This window comes from Condylura cristata, unplaced genomic scaffold, assembly GCF_000260355.1.
Source record: "Condylura cristata isolate star-nosed mole 26May11 unplaced genomic scaffold, ConCri1.0 scaffold00018, whole genome shotgun sequence".
Classification (NCBI taxonomy): Eukaryota; Metazoa; Chordata; class Mammalia; order Eulipotyphla; family Talpidae; genus Condylura; species Condylura cristata.
In genome coordinates this window covers 15,555,428-15,575,760 of record NW_004567119.1, presented here as the reverse complement: position 1 = coordinate 15,575,760, position 20,333 = coordinate 15,555,428, and the positions used below count along the sequence as shown (strand labels likewise).

The 20,333-nt window shown below is 36.9% G+C and overlaps 1 protein-coding gene across 7 annotated transcripts in view; it reads right to left on the bottom strand.

The window, feature by feature from the left end:
* RAPGEF2 (Rap guanine nucleotide exchange factor (GEF) 2) overlaps nucleotides 1–20,333 on the bottom strand; it is a 185,826-nt gene that overhangs the window by 17,052 nt on the left and 148,441 nt on the right. For all 7 annotated transcript variants that reach the window (XM_012726828.1, XM_012726830.1, XM_012726829.1 and 4 more), the window contains 10 exons: nucleotides 16,546–16,677; nucleotides 14,067–14,244; nucleotides 9,461–9,597; nucleotides 8,716–8,874; nucleotides 5,113–5,265; nucleotides 4,851–5,015; nucleotides 2,905–3,012; nucleotides 2,608–2,811; nucleotides 2,409–2,517; nucleotides 1,757–2,003 (listed from right to left, as the gene is read on the bottom strand). In XM_012726828.1, coding sequence (XP_012582282.1) covers nucleotides 1,757–2,003; nucleotides 2,409–2,517; nucleotides 2,608–2,811; nucleotides 2,905–3,012; nucleotides 4,851–5,015; nucleotides 5,113–5,265; nucleotides 8,716–8,874; nucleotides 9,461–9,597; nucleotides 14,067–14,244; nucleotides 16,546–16,677 — 1,592 coding nt within the window. The remainder of the gene's footprint in view (nucleotides 1–1,756; nucleotides 2,004–2,408; nucleotides 2,518–2,607; nucleotides 2,812–2,904; nucleotides 3,013–4,850; nucleotides 5,016–5,112; nucleotides 5,266–8,715; nucleotides 8,875–9,460; nucleotides 9,598–14,066; nucleotides 14,245–16,545; nucleotides 16,678–20,333) is intronic.

Sequence of the window (20,333 nt, the reverse complement as noted above, 5' to 3'; positions counted from 1 at the left end):
GCCACCGCTGGCACAGATGGCTAAAACCCCTAGTACACACCAGACGTAACCAACTGCTTTTTAGCAACACTTTAACCCGCAACGTGATCTAACACTACTCTTGTTTGTACTTGTCATTTACAGCCATAGGGCTATCCCTGGATTGTTTTCCAAACATTCTGATTTCTGGGAGGAAAAAGCTTAAGTAGTAACTACTATCAAACCTATTACATATATAATAGATCCTACAGTTCAGTGGGCCTTCTTTTAAAGGATTATTATTTCAGTTGCCTTATGTATAGAAATTATTGCAAATCACCTTAACAAACGTCACAGGTTTCTGAAAAATTATTTAATGGGTTCCCCCATTGTTTTAAAAGGAACAGGTCTAATTATTATCCTTTTAAAGTTTCTCTGGCTTTAAAATCTTACAGAACACACACAAAGCAAAACTACATATATAGTATTCTCATACTGTGTGTGCCTTGCCAACATCCTGTACTGTGGATGGATTATATCCCAGTTCTTACATGTCACATTTCTATTAATATTTACCTGGGTCATGCTATCTTTTGTTTGATTTTTTTTTTAAAGGCTCATATTTAGCTCATGGTCAAATATGATTCAAAGATTTTTTTTATTGTGCTACTGATAACTCAACATTTAAGTACTTTTTTTTTAATGCCCATTTAAAAATAAGCTCTTCATCAAGAAAGGCCACTTTAACAATCCATTCCTATTTTCTGTAATGCCAACAGGCCTAATCCATTGTCTCCTAGAAACACTCAATATAAACACATCCTCTCCAGTCTATATATAAAACCATCATACTCATTGCTTATCCTCAGGACATTGCTGTATGTGTTGTTCAGCTGATCTGAAACCACCAGTTATTATGTAGTTCAATAGGGAAACCACAAATTTGACAGTCTACCAAAGGAATATTCTAGGCCATACCTAATCTGTGGATAAAACTATTATATAAAATGAAGTTTAAATGGGAAATTCTTAGTATAATCCTGACTGTCTATATTACTAATATTCTATCATATATCCATTAAATGAAAAAATAAATAAATAAAACCAACAACAAAAAACCTTCTACTGTCAAGTTATATCTTAAAGTAGTGTAGTTTGGTGAATCTATAATAAATTAGAAGTCCCCATGTTACTTAACATTAAATATTTGGCTCATAGAAATTGAGTTTTATAAAACATCCCTTAGATTCAAAGGGAACGAAGATGAAATACGCCAATACGCTAACAGTGAGTGATACCCACAACACTCTGTCCAGTCTGAGCTCTTGACATAGTCTAGGAGAAATTCAACAATACACTGACATTCTGATCAGTAAATTCTCTGAGAGAAAAGGAAGTTGTGTGTTTGGTTGGTGATATCTTAGCAACAGTTCAATAACTGAATGTAGAAGAGGATGAACAGGAGCAACCGGAAGCAGCAGTGACTTGGTTGACAAAATCAATTGCAGATCATGGGGGGAAGTGGAATAAACACATTTTTATTTGTTAAAAGTCCAAAGTAAAAGAAAATCGTTAAAATGAGGAAGTGCTAAGTTATCTAATGAAGTTTCTTAGGATAATCAAAGAAGGAGCAGAAAAGGAATTCAGACAAACTTGACTGTAGAACTTTGCTCTAGGATAGCTCAGCTGTTAGTCTACAGCTTTTTGTAGACTCAAGCAAATTATCAATTATGTCACCCATTTTTTAGTCTTTTAATGCAGTAAGATTAACACACTGAAAATAAACATGGATACTCACTTATACGGTTTCTGTGGCAAAATGCTGATGCGAGTCTTGTCAAGTATCTTTTTCAGCTTGTTCCTTCCTCCAACAGTGTTGGCCTTACTTTTTTTATTTACTTTTTCCAGTCCAATTACCTGCTCTACATCTACAGCAAGATCTGGAATGGAGTAGCGACTGGCCTTTTTGATGTCCCCAATTTTAGGAAGGTGCGGGGCACCATTTCTCTTCTCTTCTGACAATCTTGTTAGAAGTTCTTTAAATACTAGAATGGAAACACATACCACAAAAATCCCCATCATAAATTTGAATAATCCAAAGGCATTTGTAAAGTTGTGAGTAGATGAGATATACATACCTCAGCTATCAAAGCTATAATCCTGTAGAAAAACTCCGATTAATAAACAAAGAATCTGCTTTGCATGTTTCTCTATCACTGCCACTCAAAAGTTTAAATAGAGTAAAGTTATAAGCTATAAAAATATCCATAAAAACACTAATATTCACACCTCACATTTACAAAATCAAATCTTTGCCTATGTAGTTTGGCTATAACTATTTGGATCCTTGTGTTTCAAATGACTGATACAAATGATCTTTTTCATGATTTAAATCTAAATGTTAAAAAAAAATCAAAATGAAAATAAAGAAAGCATGCAAAAATACTTACCAAATAAGTTGGTTTTCACAGTGATGGATAAGTGTGTGTTATTTCTAAGAATTTCCATGGCTTTCGACAGCTGAATATTTTCAAAGTTTTGACCATTTACTTCTAGTATCTAAAAAATAAAAAAGTTAATTTCAGTATCCCAGCTGACTGAAGGAAAGCAGCATCAATGTCCACCCTTATGTTTGGATTTACAACATACCTGATCCCCTCGTTTCAAGCCAGCTTCAGTTGCTTTGCTCCCTGAATCTACACTGTCAACAAAGATTCCAAATCCCTTCTCTGAGCCTCCAAGTAAGATAAAAGGCAAAGGAGCTTCTCTGGATGGTTTTGTTAATGTCATCAATCTTCTTTTGGCTTTAGCTGCACATGCAATATTCAACAGCCTTAGATGTCCGCCCATTTTCTACAGGAGTTCAGAAACAGTGATGTCAATTCAAAGACAGGTTGGGTAAAATGAACTTAAAGCCGATGGTTTCTTTCAACATCCCAATATTACCTCTCTTTCCAGGTTATTTTCAAATTCTTCTAGAAATCGAGTCATTGCAGGGTCTCCTTCAAAGTCATTGAAGTGATTATTCACCCACAATAGTACTACCCGTGTAACCTGAAAAATCAGTTATTTTCAATACATTTTAGTGATAGAAAATTGACTACAGTCATTTCAAAAAGATGTAATCATTCACAATAAAAACAACAATATATCAAACAAAAAATAAAGGTACAGTGCAAAACAGACAAAAGGGATGAACAGCATCATGTCTACAAAAGGATCTGCGGGGGGGATAAAACTGGGAAGGAGCTACTGGGAGTTATAAATGATTTGCCAGCAACGAGACACAGGAGGCCTCTCGCCACCTGCAGTTCAGCAGACTGCAGCCTTTACTGCCGCACATGAGCTTTCCCAGCCCGAGGCCTCACACGGAACAACACAGACGCTCGCAGTGATAAGAGTATTGGTTTTGAGTCCAGCAAGAGTTACGCAACTTCATTAGAGTATAAGTTCCATGAGGACAACTTTATCCCTTATGTTGTAAGAACATCCTTAACACTTTTAACAATGCCAGCACAAATCCTTGATAAAATTTTGCTAAGTAAAACTGCAACTTTAAATAAAAAAACTACTTGTTTAATAAGTTTAAATTTTAACACGAAGATGAAATCTTTTCTGTACAGGAAGTGCTTTTAAACATTAACATCTCAAAATCAGAAAATTAAACATGTGAATGTAGCAGTAAAGAGACAAAGGTTAGGTAGATTTTTTTTTAATAGCAGTATATTCCTGAATATACTTGATTATATTAATTATATTAATTTTTGTAATTTCTGTCACTATTGCCCATTTCTCAAATTTAGGAATCTAGAAGATAATCTTCCTTGAAACTATACCTAACACTTGACCTTTTCAAAATCTTCATTAAAATTTTGCTTTTGAGAAGCCAACTTAAAAGCCCACTAGCCATATCAGTAATTAACAAAGTAGATTCTGATTTGGAGATGGGAAACCCACGGAGATTACAACCAAGATGGAAAAATGCACAAAATGATGTAAAAATAAACTATCATAACATTTATTTTTAAAAATTAGATTCACAAGTCACAACTACAACCAACAGAAAACCTTTAACATGTAGTTAAGTGCTTACTATGAGTCAGGTACTTCATAAAGAACTACTTGTATTCATAATGTTGTTGATATTCATTGAGAAGTAAATGAGTGTCAGCTGATATGTAACGTAATGAAATGAGGTTTTTACAGCTGAGGAGTTGGGCTGAAATCTAGGCTTTGACCCTCAGAATCTGAAATGAAATGCATCACTGTCTGAGTGACCAGTCTGAGTCTGCAAAGCTAGTTCGGGGTGAACTAGCACGAGAGCAGAGGGGACTTAGTCTCCTACTCTGGATTTCCCTTTCTTGCCTCTTCCTAGCTCATATCAGACAAATCAGACTGTTGTATGTAAAAGAAACAAAAGACTGATTAACTCTCAAAACTCATAAGTCTATGTGGTTTATTGTCCAATCTGATCTTGACAGAGCTCTCAAGAACTGCTAAAAACAGTGGGGGTTACCAGCCAGCAAGGCTCTCAATGAAATGGTGCTCTGGTGCAAATTTAAGAAGTGTTCTGTTTATCTGATCATCTACCAAACTAGGGAATGCAGATTTCCCTGGAACCCAGACATTTGGGAGGTTAGGTTGTAACACACTCCCATCACAGAATCAAATTAAACACTTGTCAGCCAATTAACCGGCCTTCATATTAAAAAAAAAAGGAGGGGGGGTAGGGGTGCTGATCTTAGATACCCATCCCAAGCACTATCATTTTTTTGCTTGGAAAGGACCTCTATTACTCCATGAAAATAACTAGTGTAACAAATACATAGTGTCTTTAAATTTTTATCTTAATATTTCATATTTAAAAGACAAAATACAGTGTTTTTTCCAACCTTATCCCTGAGGCTCGGGTCATTGAACCACTCCAATAACTTTTTGCCCACTTCCATTGGGCTGGAGAGAAAAGTCCGATAGGTCAAAAGGAAGTCTTCTATGAAGGTTGGATCCACTACTGAATGCTCTTCCACCAAGTGCATTGTTAATCTTTCTGAGGTGCCCTGTAACCAATGAAAGGTTTAATCATTATGTTGCGGAAAGAACATCTATTTGGTACCTTGATTTCCATGGGGTGGAGGTGGGTTTGCTGTTTGTTACCTTGATCACGATGTGTCCCTTTCTTGTTCCAGTGCGATCAAGTTCTCGGTGTTCTTTCACCATAACAATTTCCCCTTCTTCCTCAACTTTTTGCATGTTCTTTTCTACTTGATTGAGAATACGACAGTAATCCTGCTGGGCTATACAGACAAACTAGAAAAAATGTACGTCCCATGTTAATGATAAAGTGCTTGCAAGAGACCCAGTGGTACTAATTCAATGTTTTAATTATTCAACACTGACATTTTTACATGTCTCTCCCATTCTCCTAAATGAGTACAGTAATGAACTTTAATCAGACTTCTCTACTCTTTTAAGTATTTCTTCCTTGGTCAAGAAAAATTTTATTATTAGAATGTTTACATGTAGTCTATTTAAAAAACCCTGTCATTTCAAAAGTCAGAATGTCAAAGATATAGAGCTATTTTTCAAGCTTCTGCTTTGATAATTAAAAAATTGGGGGAAGGGAATGGACTTTTAGGAGGACAGATTAAAAAAAAAACATTAGTGAGTCTTAAGAATTTGAAAAGCAGAATTGTAAAATTTATGGCTTTAAGGATAGATATTGGGGGGAACAGGGAAAACAACAGATACCAAAATTTTAAAGTGTTTACAGGGTAAATATTAAAAATCTGATAATTACATTGGTAAGAAGTAATTTCAAAATATCTACTTAAAAAAGGTCTACCAAATAAACTGAAAACTGTTAAGCTAAAATTATTATTTCTGGTGACTGGCAGTAAGAGCAGTCTTGCTATTAAAGAAAACAATAACATACACTTAAAGCATTTATTTCTTCACGATTCCAAATATAAAATACTTCATGACAGACTACTTCATTACATTTCTCAGTTTTAAAGAAAGGTAAAAATTGATTATAGAAATTACTTATTATACAAATAAACCACAGCTCAATGAGAAGAGTAGAGTCATAAGTATAGAAACCATAACCTCCTCTGAATTCTGAGTAATTCCTACTTCAAGAAGTCATTTGGAATGAAGAAAGCATAGATATCTTTCTTTAATGTGAAAAAGACTTCTAAAAAAGGATAGCTAAATTATTAAAAATATGACACAACCATTCAAAGTACTGTATGTTCAGGAATTGAGTACTGGCTTGATGGACACATGACATCAAATATTTTCTGAGAGTTTATATAAAACAAAAATATTGTCATTCTAATAATGATGATAACCACGTCAGTATCATCAGATCACAAAACCTTCTGGGCATCTTCTCAATTCATTCTCCCCATCTTTACATGAGGAAGGAACTATGGTACAGATGGGAGAAGAGCTGTTCCCACCTCGGCTACTTCGCTCAATGCAATTACTTGCTTATTAATTTTAAAAGATTGTCAAAATTTTAGAAGGAAATACGACAGTTATTTCTGAGCAGTGGAAATTACAAATGACTTTTATTTTATTTAATGTACTTTTTATTATTTTCCATATACTGCATAGTCAGCAATAAACAGCACCGTACAATATTGAGATTCTTCAAACCCAATGTTGTATTACATTAACCAATATTTATTTTTGCAACCTACTGGAATAATGTTGAAATAATATGAAAATGAAGGCCAAATCTTGAACAAAACTGCTGCTTCTGGGTTATGAGAACACCATTTTTGCCCATGTCATCCAATAACTGTTGGATGCTTACACTCTGCTCAGAACTGCCCTAACAAGAAGATATTTGTATGTTCAACAGATAATATGCCACTAAAATATTCCCTCAACAAGCATTTACCTTCAATGTCTAAACCCTTACTTCAGTCCTGCTCGAATACTGAGAAGGAATTGCGGGCCTGAGCAGATGGGTAGATGGGAAGCACAGCAGTGATTTTGGGAAATTCCTGAGTAAATGTGCCTGTTCCGGTGCCTGAGAATGCAGAGATGAGAGAATCTCCCAGACACCTCACCTCTGACCCTCTCTGTAATCTAGGATCCTCATGTCAGAGTAAGAATCTATGTATCTTAATCAGAGGTTTTTTTTTTTTTTAAAAAAAGATTTATTGATTTGTGCATACAGAACTGGGGTACAGGCCAGAGGTTTAGGGGCGGTGAGAGGCTTCACCAGAGACAGAGTGGGGAGCAGAACAGGCAGATCGATGAAGTACACTGCTGAGGGGAGCAGCGGGCAGGTCAGGAGAGGTCTGCCACACCATGTGGTCACCTCTGGGGCAGGCGGGAATCGAACTCATGTTGAAGCGGCTTTAGATTCTCAGTGCTGTGCTTTAACCTGCTGCACCACAAGGGAGGTCCAGAGGTTTTTTTAATTAGCGTTCTCTCCAAGAGCCTGCTTTGCTGTCACACTCTGGGTTACTAATTCCTCACCCAGTATCTTAAATACTACTTCCTGCTCCTTTCCCTGAGCTCCCAGAAAAATATTTAATGTTAACTGCTATGTTTGACATTACTTAATCATTCTGTAACATTCAGTCATTTAACATTTTTATCAATTATTCTCAATCATTTCTATGCCATGTATCATTTTCTATACGATTACAAAATTTCTAGCAAAGGCCCTCCCTGGTGGCGCAACAGGTTAGGACACAGCACTGCAAGCTGGCAGCAGACACTTCAGTGTGGTTCGATCTCTGCCCAAGAGGTGACCCACATGGCGCGGCAGACCTCTCCTGACCCACCCGCTACTCCCCTCAGCAGTGTACTTCATCAGTCGCCCTGTTCTGCTCCCCAGTCTGTCTCTGGTAAATCCTCTCACTGCCCCTGTACCTCTGGCCTGTTACCCCTGGCCTGTACCCCAGGTTCTGTGTGCATAAATGAATAAATCTTTAAAAAATTTCTAGCAAAGGAGACTGGCCAATTAAGGTATTAATTTGATAGCTGATTTCTTAACAATAAAAGAACTTCTTTGCCCTTTGTGGCCAGTGTCTACAACTCAAATGTTCTCGGATTGCTGCATACAGAAGAGTCCAGAGCAAGGCAGTTCCAAGACTGTAAGCAATGTTGTAGTTCACTTTCACTCAGTTTGGTTTTACTTTATTGACTACAATTCCCAAGCTGAAATTCCACATAGGACCCCTTTTAAATGCACATTTCAAAGCCAAATAAAGACTGAGATTTACCTACCATTTTGTTCCTTTATTATGCCAAACAATTGACAGGTGATTATATTTAGAATGCCCTTCTGGTATTACACATTTAAAACAGGGAGGAATTATTTGACAATTATTTTGATTTATATTTGATCTTAACATTTTCTTTAATCACTTGTTAAATACTTTTAAATAATATCTTTCTAATTCATAGCATGATTGTCAGGACTTCTAAACTCAATTTCCTATCTTTGTCCACTTAAAACTCATTTTCCTAATGCGCACTTTACTTCCCTGCTTTGTGGATGAATAAGTCATGGATTATTACTGATAGATTTTTAAGTACTATGTTTATAGGACACTTAAGTTCTGTGGAGTTCAAATAAAGGATATTTTTTAAATTTTCTAGGGCAGTAATACTACAAATATTATAGATCTACTGTAAAACCTCATGTTCAAATCTTAAAGATGGACTTTTTAAATAAGTTGAAAAATCTTACCAAAAAGGCACAGAGTGAAATGTGCATGTTTAATGACGTACCTGGCAGTCATCAACTTTTGTTCTCATTACTCCTTTCATGTATTCTTTATCCATGGTAGGAGAGACACCGAAACTATTTCCCATACACAATATTTCTGCTTTTCCATCTGGGTAAGTCACTTCCACAGAACCATTCAGAATCACTGACCAGGAGTCCAGCTAATTAAAAATGAAGGCAAAGCAGAAAGTAGCATCGTGATCACACATCTGCAAGTGCTAGAACGATTCCTGCAAATGTTGTCGCAGATTTTCTATGTTCAATATGGAGCTGATCCCTCACGTGAACAATTCACCAAGTTCACAGAGGGGACTAACACCCAAGCATCCATCTACATATTGTCATACGCTTAGCATAGGGTTCAGGCATTCCACCCTTTTGACTTTGATCATCTTCTCTAAGATAACACACACAAAATATTTCCTCTATTTCTCAAAATACATAAAATCATTATTGCCTTAATAAGAATATTTTTTCTAAAGACATTATGATATTTAAGTCATAGAATCAGTAAGTTCATAAATCAATATAACATCATTGTCAATACCATATAAAATTCTATAAATACTGGAAAATAAAGCAAGGAGTACCGAATACTCTGAGTTATTAAGTGTATCAATTGTTGAATAACCTAAGCTTGGTCTTACCTTGCTTTTTAAAAGGAAAACTAAGAATTGGTCTTTTTTTTTTTTCATTTGCTAAAATCCTAAAGCGGCAACATTTTAAGGAGTAGATATATTTACTAACCTCTTCACCATCATTTAACACTATCGTCCCAGCTCTTTCCACCACAGCAAACACCATCACAGCACAGAGTTCCCGTCTCACCGACATTGTCATATTGGCAAAAGCAGGCAGCTGGTGCATAAATTCCAAGAGTTGTTCTGAAAAGCAAGAACCTTGTTATCAAAACTAACATTTAAAAAAATAAAAAGCACCAAAAAAGTGTGATGGGTCCCGAGTGCCAGGAGAAATACTGGACTACACTGAGGGGAGAAATCAACTGCTGTCCCAAATTAACAGTGATGTAAGAACATAAGCTTTAAAGTTAAAGCCATTTTGAATGGTACAGCAAGGTAACACCACTCCTTTATTACACAGGGGAGGTACAAGTTGTTTCCCAAATGCACAGACCTTTTATTCTGAAACACGGGTAAGTAAAGGACAAGCTGTGGTCCTGTGACTACCACCCCACAGCTAGTTCACCTATCCAGCTTCTCTTTTTTTCAGCTATTGTCACCTACCATAAGACAATCAAATATTACCCCAAAGGTCACACATTTCACACCTTCCCTCCCCCTAGTAAACAGCTCAATTTCCTTGGACAAGAAATGAATCATGGTCTTAAGAAAATATGAGACCAGATATTGCCCAGTATGTTTTAATCGGAATGGTTAAACAAGTCAAAGTAGCTACCACAAAATGATGGGCGAATGCATTCTTTTAATATCTGCTGTCATGATTTGAAAGGGCCTCCCATGGACATTTTTCTTGTTTCCTGACACATTTCTATCCCATTGCTCAATCAGAAAATCAACTGAAGACATAGAAGTGGTGACTAAAAACAGTGCAATGGAGTAGGACATGTACTATATATACTAAAGATAAATAATAGAGGAGACAGAAAAGATCTAATAATAGCAAGTATATATAAATCTCAAACTCAGTTGAATAACTAAAAATAAATGTTTATCTAACCAGATGGCATTTAAGAGTTTTGAGACTCAAGGACACAGCAATGGTAAGCTGGTTTTATGGTAGCTTCTATCCTACTGTTTATTACACTGCATGATTAGAGCAATTTAAAGAAAAACAACTTGCCTGTCACCAGTCTTTTAAAAGTAACAAATGTAGAATGGAAGCATGTAGCTGTAGGATCTCTGAAAAAACTCTGATACCCAGAAGGATCATAAAGAGTTAACAGGATTAGAGTGGCCAAAAATTTGAGCCTGGAAGGGTAATGAGAGTTTCTGGGACATACAGAAGTTGTAGATGCGAAATGCAGTACTACTTCATATTTCTTAGAATAATCCATTAATATACTAGGGTAATACCTACAGTGATCATCTTACTTTGCCAAGAAAGAAATGATCCTGCTTATGAAGAATATCAGACACTTTAAAAACTTCTTCCTAACCACTGTGACATACAGAAAAGTCAAATGTTCAGTTCAGAAACTGAAGACAATTCATAAAATTAGCTTATCTTGGGCCCTCCCTGGTGGCGCAGCGGTTAAAGCACTGCACTGAGAATCTAAAGCCGCTTCCGCATGAGTCCCATCTCCGCCTGCCCCGGAGGAGACTGCATGGCGCGGCACACCTCTCCTGGCCCGCCCGCTGTTCCCCTCAGCAATGTACTTCGTCTATCTGCCTGTTCTGCTCCCCACTCTGTCTCCGGTGAATCCTCTCACCCACCACACTTCTGGCCTGTACCCCAGATCTGTAAGCATAAATAAATAAATCTTAAAAAAAAAAATTAGCTTATCTTATTTTCTCTGGTTTCATTTCATATAAAAAATCATTAGCATTAATATGTTTTTTAAAAACCTGTTTGGGGGTTCTGGTAGTACATAAAAGGGGGAGAAGCCTTTGAAAGTGATCAAAGTCATTTTCTATTTTAGTATTTCAAAGCCTCAAAATTTAAAAGAAAATCACAACCATTCAACTGATAACAATAATAATAGTACCACAAAATCAGTATTCACTGTAGAGATTATAGCTAATAGGCACATTAAGAAAAGCTTTGGGCCCTCCCTGGTGGAGCAGCAGGTTAAAGCACAGCACTAAGAAGCTAAAGCCACTTCAGTATGAGTTTGATCCCTACCCTGGAGGTGACCCACATGGCGCGGCAGACCTCACCTGACCCGCCCACTGCTCCCCTCGCAGTGTACTTGTCAGTCTATCTGTTCTGCTCCCAGCTCTTTCTCTGCTGAATCCTCTCACCGCCCCTACATCTCTGGCCTGTACCCCAGTTCTGTATGCGTAAATAAATAAATGTTTAAAGAAAAAAAAAAGCTTTGTATTCATTTGTAGGTCTCAGCATAGCTCCACTTTCCAGAAATCCTGATAGAAATCTCAGCTAAAAATAAGTCTTAAATTTTCAGAAATGACAGACATGCTGCACATATTTTAGTAATCATTTTCTTCCATAACTATTCCAAAATGAACAGATCGAAAAAAGAAGATACATAGACTCCCACACAGGTAACTTCCACGCCAATATGTTCAGAAGCAATGTTCAATCTAATTTTTTTTAAATAGTTTATTTTTACATCATTTTGTACATTTTTTTTTTCATCTCAATTGTAATCCCTGTGGGCTTCCCATCACTGAGTTGTTCAATCTAATTTTACCTTATCAGCAAGGATGCTGGATTAAGATGGCAAACTGAACACTCTTCCAATGTCATTTTCTCTTTAAAACTACAGTAAGTGAATTTTTAAAAAGAAGCTGACAGGGACAAATGAGTAGGAGAGCGCAATACGATTCTGGACAATGGAAATCAGACTAAATGGGGCTTGAGATTGAAAGAAAAACTGTGTGTCTTGAGTGGGTAACACTGAGAGCCACCCCAATTTACACCGCAGATGCCTCACATCTGTGGAATGGGGACTGGAGGTGGAGAGGAAGGAAATGGGCTGAAGTAAGAAAGCATGGTGGGTATTTCATAAGGAGCTAAATCCACTACTCCAGCAAAAATCTAGAGGTTCATGACCCCAAAAGGGTTAACACAATGCAATTCTGTCTCCCAGCCACAGGCACAACTGGCTCCCCCTTTTCACTTCAGCTTGTCTAAAATAAGCTCCTGCTCTAGCTTCACCTCCATCATTCCTTAGTCTCCACCTTATTCTTCAAACAACATGAAGGCAAAGACTCATCTGTGTGGTTCATCCCTGAGCTGCCAGGACCTACATACAGAAGGTGCTCGATCACATCAGTGATGTCACTGAAAGGTGACTCTACACGGTAGTCGCCCATCATGACCAAGTCCTCTCGACAACTGCAGATAAACTGTGCACAGCTAGACCATGGTTTTGGATTTTGTAATTAATGCTCTGACATAAGTACACAGTTGAAATGGTAACTTTTCCCTCCTACTTTTGTCTCTCTCAAAACACATGCACAAACCAGAAATACATAGGCTCATGTTGTCCTCCAGCTAATCCAACTTAATTCAATAATGTAAATTTCTCTTCAAACACAGACTGGCCCCAAAAGGCCTGGAAGAGTGATCACAGAGGATCTCGGCTCAGACAAGGCGCCACAGGTTCTAGCAGAGGTGGCTCTCACTCCAGGGCCCTATGAAGCCGCCAGCATCCAGAAGGCATAGCATTGTTCCACAGAAGGTAAGTCAAGAACTCTCAAGCAAGGGGAATATGGGCATCACAGCACCCTTTTTTTTTTTTTAATATAACAGTTTATTTTTACATTATTTTATGCCATTTTCCATCTCAGTTGTAATCCTCATGGGCTTCCCATCACCAAATCACCCGTGTGCCATTACCATAGTCCAGTGTATTTCCCTCCCCCCACCATTTCTGGATCTCATTCCCCACTCCACCCCTATAAAATGTATCTGGTATATAGCTGTTTATTATTATTTTCTCTCCTGCTATGAGCACAGCACCCAGATTTTTAACCTTAGGTTATATATAAAGTTTCAACGCCCCAGAGCTCATATGCTACTAACTTGACATCTTGCTGTCTACACAACCTCATCTTCATGCAAACAGAGCAAAAGCAGTCACTTGCCTGACAATTGTACCAACCGCCCCTTGACTGATACCTAGCCACAGAAACCATCAGCTTAAAACAAACGTATGAACTAAAAGTAAGACAAAAATAAACTTTTAGACCCTAAGAATTAATGGCCAGCAGAAGGGAAGGCAGTACAGGGTAAACTGAGGCAAAGGGGCACCTGTACAGTAAAGCATAGAATTGCAGTTTTAGCCATGAGTTTAACATGCTATATACAGATGCTGTTCTCAATGATGGATAGCAGAAACTGTTACATGAATTAGTTAATGTAATGTTACTTCAATTAAAATAAACCAGGGATAATACAACAAAAATTGAATAAATAGTATACTTACTATTTATTAACTAAACTGAACTAAAGAAAGGCTTATGTGGTAAAGGTTTTACAAGGAAATTTTGTTATTTATGACTCTTAAAAGTATCCAGTGAGTGAAACTGTTCTTTATTTTCTAATGTTTTTACATATTTTACTACTTATTCAAAGGAGATGTATAAGTTAATTATTTTCTAAAACCTAACTACTCTCAGGCTCTCTCCTATCAGACAACATTGCCTCTAAATATTGTTCTTCGATCCGTTTTTTCATCCTGATTTACCAATGTCATCGTCTGTCCTGTCAATCGGGTCCTTCTCCAAGCAGTCTCTGACAATGTCCCTGCTCATCAGCGGGTCCGAGGCCCTCTCAATGTCCTCCTCATCATCATCGTCCTCGGAATCCACGGCTGTCTCTGGCAGCCCACTCAGGTCCATATCACCAGCCTCACTTTCGGTGGCCTTAAAGAACAGAAAATTGTATTAAGTAAAACTTTCATCCCCCCACCACAAAGCACAAGTCTAGTTTGAACAGTTAATTTCTGTATGTTACATGTAGCCAACCCCAACAAATATTAACATATCAGGCACTATTTAAAAAATTCTGAATGATTGTATCTCTCTACATTTGAAACATATTAGACTGAAAAGTATTGGTGCCCTATTTCTCAAAGAATGGCATCAGCTCAGAGCTCACGAGTGCCAATTCACTCTCAGTAATTCATTCTCCAAAATAATAGGCTTGGAGTTATTGATGCCAGCCTCCTTTCTGAAACTACTATGCAGTTTCTCTCTTCTTAAAGCTCTCTACCTCCCAACCCTCTCAACAAATGAACTTGAATGTTGAGAGAACAGACAGCACACACCGAAATCCCCTCAACTTCCATATTTCCCACTCCATTCGCCATGCTGCATCCCTGTTAAAACTGAGAAGAGCTTCTTAGGAGTTAGTGATTCCACTTAGTTCTTGATTTGCTCTCCTCCAACTCATCAGGAAAATTATTCTCCCCTTTTCTCCTATACACAGCATTTGATTTCAAGCTTTGTAAGCACTTATGTGCATTTCAATGTGATGGTTTTCAACAACAAAAGACAAAAAGAAAAATCAACTAATTCAGAATTATACAAACATTAATATGCTACCACGGAAGAAATTTGCCCATCCCTGCAACTGTTCAACAGTAAATTGGATGTTAGATAGGATAGTAGAAAATTGAAATAAATGGTCACAGTGATTATTGGTCACAGGGTGCTGTCTGCTATCTTCACATTGTAATGTCTTCTGAATCAAAGAGAAGAGAAATGGTTTGTTGAGGATCTACACTAAATGCTGAGCTCTGTGGAACCAGTAATTCAATCTTTCAATACATCTATGGATTTCTTCTTATGAAGGATATGAACTTGCAGGCTGCATGTATGAAATGGGAAGTCTTGCAATTCAACTAACATCACAATTCAACTAACATCAAAATACACAAGACTTCTGCCACCTATATTCAAAGACAAGTTCAGGCTACAGGCTGCAAGGCCCAGTCACACCAAAGGCATCTGGGGATTTTAGATCTGAATTTTCATGAATCCAGTCTACTCAAGGTAATGGCACATAGAGCTAGAGTTCAATTTAGGATATGCTTCTCCTCCTCTAACAAATGAAAATGGGGTGAATGATAACATTTAGTGCAGCAAAGTAGACATTTGGAATGTTAGTTTAAAAAGGCAGATAACTATTTCTTAGAGCAAAATAATGTGTATATCAACTGAGATTATGCAAATAATTGCATTCATGGCTATCAACTATTTCTCAGTAAATGCTATACAGTAATCTTGAATTATAGAAAATATTTACTTAATTTATTCTCTTCTTTAGAATGTTAACTTTCTAAATAAGAGATTTACTAAATTTAATACAATATCTAGATTTACTAAATTTAGGACTTAAATAAATAAATTTTGCCCTGACAGTATTCTAATTTTTCAGTTACTTTTTAGTAACTTTTTAAAAGGCGAAACCTACTACTGCCTGAATATATCAATGACCCTGGAACACTATGTTTCTAAAGAAAGATACTTCATGGACATTTCATATCAAATTCCTAAGAAGCCAAAGAATGATGCTTTGTAAAGTATTATGTTTTATTGGAAACCATCCAAAATTCAGTGTTAGCAATATGCATTTAAAGGCCTCCAAAGAACCATTTTGATTGCATTTTTAGCCAATGATTTCTTAACAATTAAAATGTTTTTGCTCCTAAGATATTTTTGGAAATCCATAGTCCTGTTTATTTATCCATAGTATAAGAATTTATTTTAGACATACAACTAAATATATTAATAATACGCAAGAAAAGTAATCCAATGATCCAATCTTAAACAATTCCTTCATAATGTTTAAGACTTTAGCAAAAAAAACTCACTAAAAGCAGCCCTCTGCATCTTTCCCTATAGTTTTAGTCAAGAAAGAATCAGAAGCCTATTATGTCTATAGTCTGATTAATCATATAAATTCAAGAGAAATGTTTCCATTGAAACCACTCTATTTAAAATTCTGGTACCAGGCTCCAGCAGAGGCAAATACAGCTAGACATGAGTTCAACTTCCTAAAACAAACATACATTGTACTGTATGTTAACTGAAGCATACTACTTTATGTGTATGCACACACATAAACACATAGATAAATTTACTTTTATAGATTTTATCAGTTATGAATCATATATCTCTTTGGAACATATAAAAATGAGGCCAATGAAAATGCCTGCTTACCTGGTAGATATCAGAAAGACTGCTGCTCCCAGAGTCGCTGGTTATACTACATCCTGAGTGGCTAGAAGAAACGTGGGTCACCTGTGGGTGGAGACTATCAGTAAGGTGTAGTTTTGTGAAATCGGCAGGAAGCTAAGGAAGGAGCAGGAAAAACTGGGGTTACAATTTGAATCAAGAACTTCAAGAAGACATACAACATTATACTCTACCTCTCACAACACACCCAGAAACAATGTTAGAAAAGAGCCTTTCTTGTTTTAATTTACAGATTTCTACAGAGTGTCCTACTTACTAAAGATTCCAAAATATGTGTTTACAGTTTGTGAGCATTCAGTGAACCTTAAATAGTTCAATGTCTAAATAGGTGCTTGGTGGTTAAGACTAAGTGGGTGAGCATTTAATTCAACAAGCTACAATTTTCAAATTGCCCATGGGTGCATAACATATGGCTTTTATAGTCATCATAAATGCAATTTTGTGACCAAAAATAATTCAGCTTATGAGATGACAAATAGAAAGATATATGACAAATAGGAAGAAATATGTCCAACTGATATTTAAAGGTTCTTTGTTTTTTTTTAAAGAGCAACTCAGAATCAACAAAGGGTCTTGTTGTCTAAGTGACTAGAGTAAACAAAGGGCTTAGACCAGAGAAAGTTATGGGCAACATTTACCCATTAATGTTGATGTAAGTATCATATATGCCATGTATCAATTTTTATCTGCTCATGTTTATATCCTAAATAAAAGTAGCCTCTGTTAAAAGCACCCTTCTGCATAGGCACACATTCACACAAGTGCATTGAAAACATTTACTAGGCCATTACACTCTTTGCAAGTCATAAGACAATCAGAAAACTTCTTAGACTCTTACACTCTTAGAAATTACTAGTAATTCTTTTGAATTAAGAAAAGGACACTGAAACTATTACACTTACTACACCATTGCCAGTAACACACGCGCCATCTCAAAATACATGCTGACATTCTGCTTGACATGTTCCCCTTCCTGCTTTCATATTGATTCTACTTTAGCTCTTGAATTAATAACCTAAACTTATGGTTAAAATAAAGCTAACTCAGAGTTTGCCTTACTAACATTCCCTTCTTTCTTCTGGCTCTCATGTCTTTCTCCATCTACTAACAAGTTCAGAACAAGCATCATAAGGGAGGCAATTTAGGTTGACAAAGATCAGTGGGTTCTGATGTGGCAAAACCTCAAAGAGGCAAAATATATTTATATCCAGTTGTTCAGATCTGACTCAATATTTATAATGTTTAGTCAGATTTAATGTGTCTAGTGCATAAATATTTTTTAATCTCATGGAAGACATGGTATAAGATTCAAACATTAATTTATTAGGGGATATATTGGATGCCAAACAAACTGATAATAATTTAAAAATATTTCAGGGGTGATATTTATTCAAGTCACATCACAACAAATATAAATATGATGTGTCTCTCTGGAAATTTTCTTAACCAAAAAAAAAACAACTGTGGATACATTCCTGAAAATTGGTTCTTGAAAACCAATAGACGTTACTTAAAAAGAAACAAAAACTGAGAATTGAAGAGGATGTGAAATACCAGTTAAAATTTAGGAGAGTAGGGCCCTCCCTGGTGGCGCAACGGGTTCAAGCATAGCACAAAGAAGCTTAAGCCACTCCCGCATGAGTTCGATTCCCGCCTGCCCCGGAGGTGACCACATGGCGTGGCAGACCTCTCCTGACCCGCCCGCTGCTCCCCTCAGCAGTGTACTTCGTCGATCTGCCTGTTCTGTACCCCACTCTGTCTCTGGTGAATCCTCTCACCCTCCGCATCTCTGGCCTGTACCCCAGTTCTGTACGAATAAATAAAAAATCTTTAAAAAAAAATTTAGGAGAGTAATACTTTCACTATAACGAATAGATACACAAATACCTCTAAACTGAGAATTTGTAGGTTTTATCCACAAAGAAAAACAATGAACAATTTCTGGGTTTTCTTCAGAAACCATCTGAAGACAGTTCACAGAGATATGTATTAATGAGACTGATTTCATGTGTAGTTAAGTGATATCAGATATTAAAGTAACATGTTCATAGTCGTGATAAACACCCTTCCACATCTTAGCTCCATTTTCATTTAACCCAGTCCCTTGCCCCATGAGGCTACTAGGGAAACATTACTCAGTGGCTCAGTGATTTTAAAAGGCATCAATCAATACACATAATTACAGAACAATAAACTTTATTTCTATTGATTATCTTTCATAGACATGTGGCACATATGCCACATGTGATGTTTTTTAAAATTAACTTCAATATGTCATATGATGACAAAGCTATCTAATGAGTTTTTACTCACTAGGCAATTTATTTATTCAATTCTCACAGGACTTTCTTCACTATAACAGCTGGTCATCTTTCCCTACTAAGAACTCAGTGTGGAAAGCACTAGGAGATATAAAAGCTCTAAACCCAACAGAAGAGACATAGAACTAGCCTTTTTCTCCCACGATCTTTTTATCTATTCCGACTAATACCAGAATTACTTGGCTATGTTAGGCTAAGAACTGTAAAAATGCCTAAAGATTACTCTTAAGAATTCAATTCTATTTTATAAATACTCATTGAGTATCTGCTATGTGAGACACCCTTAGGTACAGGGATTATTGAAAGTGAACAAATCATTCTGAGCACCAAATGTAACTTCCACACAAAAAGTCACTGTAACAGGCACTAGTGCAACAGCAAATATTTTACATATTGTTTCCTTAGAAAAACAGTATGAAATAATACTATGTTAAACAGAGGAAAAGCATACATAATCTAGGATTAACTAAATACTTCTTTGTATTAGAAAAGTTAAGAAAAGATGCCATGTTGAAGAAAGTTTTTTCAAAGTTTTTGAATTAATTTGAGATGATGGTACCATTATTAAATTTTATGCCAGTCTATGTCAGCTAAGGTTGTGGGATAGGAAAAGCTGTATAGCTGTTCCCACATGTAACGAGGGGAGGGGGAAAAAAATCTGCTGTGCATTGGCTCACCTACAGCACTCTGACAGATGGGCCTGAGCCCAGCCCAGGAGAAACGGACCCTCAGAAGTGCAGGGACAGGGACTGTGAGGTTGGAGAGCTGGAGCCAACACAGGTATAGGCACCTACTATTAAACCTAAGAGTAACAGGAACGAGCTCCTCAGGAGAAATTCGTAATCTGAGTAAAATATACAAAATTCTCAGAAATTATATACAGGAAAGGCAATGAGATTCACTCATTCCAAACTTTTCCGAGGCTTGATCCAGTGCCTATTTAAATTACTATCAGTCAACTATTTAATTGCATTTCAGATTGAAAAGGGGCTGTGAATTACCCTGTAATCTAGATATCTTAATGATATATTTCACCATACTAAGTACACAATTCCAAGTTATCTCATATTTTTTTTAAAGATTTGTCTATGCATACAGAACTGGGGTACAAGCCAGAGGTGCAGGGGTGGTGAGAGGCTTCACCAGAGACAGAGTGGGGAACAGAACAGGCAGTGGGGAACAGGCAGATCGAGGAAGCACACTACTGAGGGAGTAGTGGGCTGGTCAGGAGAAGTCTGCCACGCCATGTGGGTCACCTCTGGGGCGGGCTCGAACTCTCACTGAAGCGACTGTGGCTGCCTTGCAGTGCTGTGTCCTAACCCGCTGTGCCACCAGGGAGAGCCAATCTCATATTTTTATCATTTAAATACTTTAACCTTAATTTTGTATTATAGGAATATACTAATCTTCCAACTTTTCCTGGATCAAACA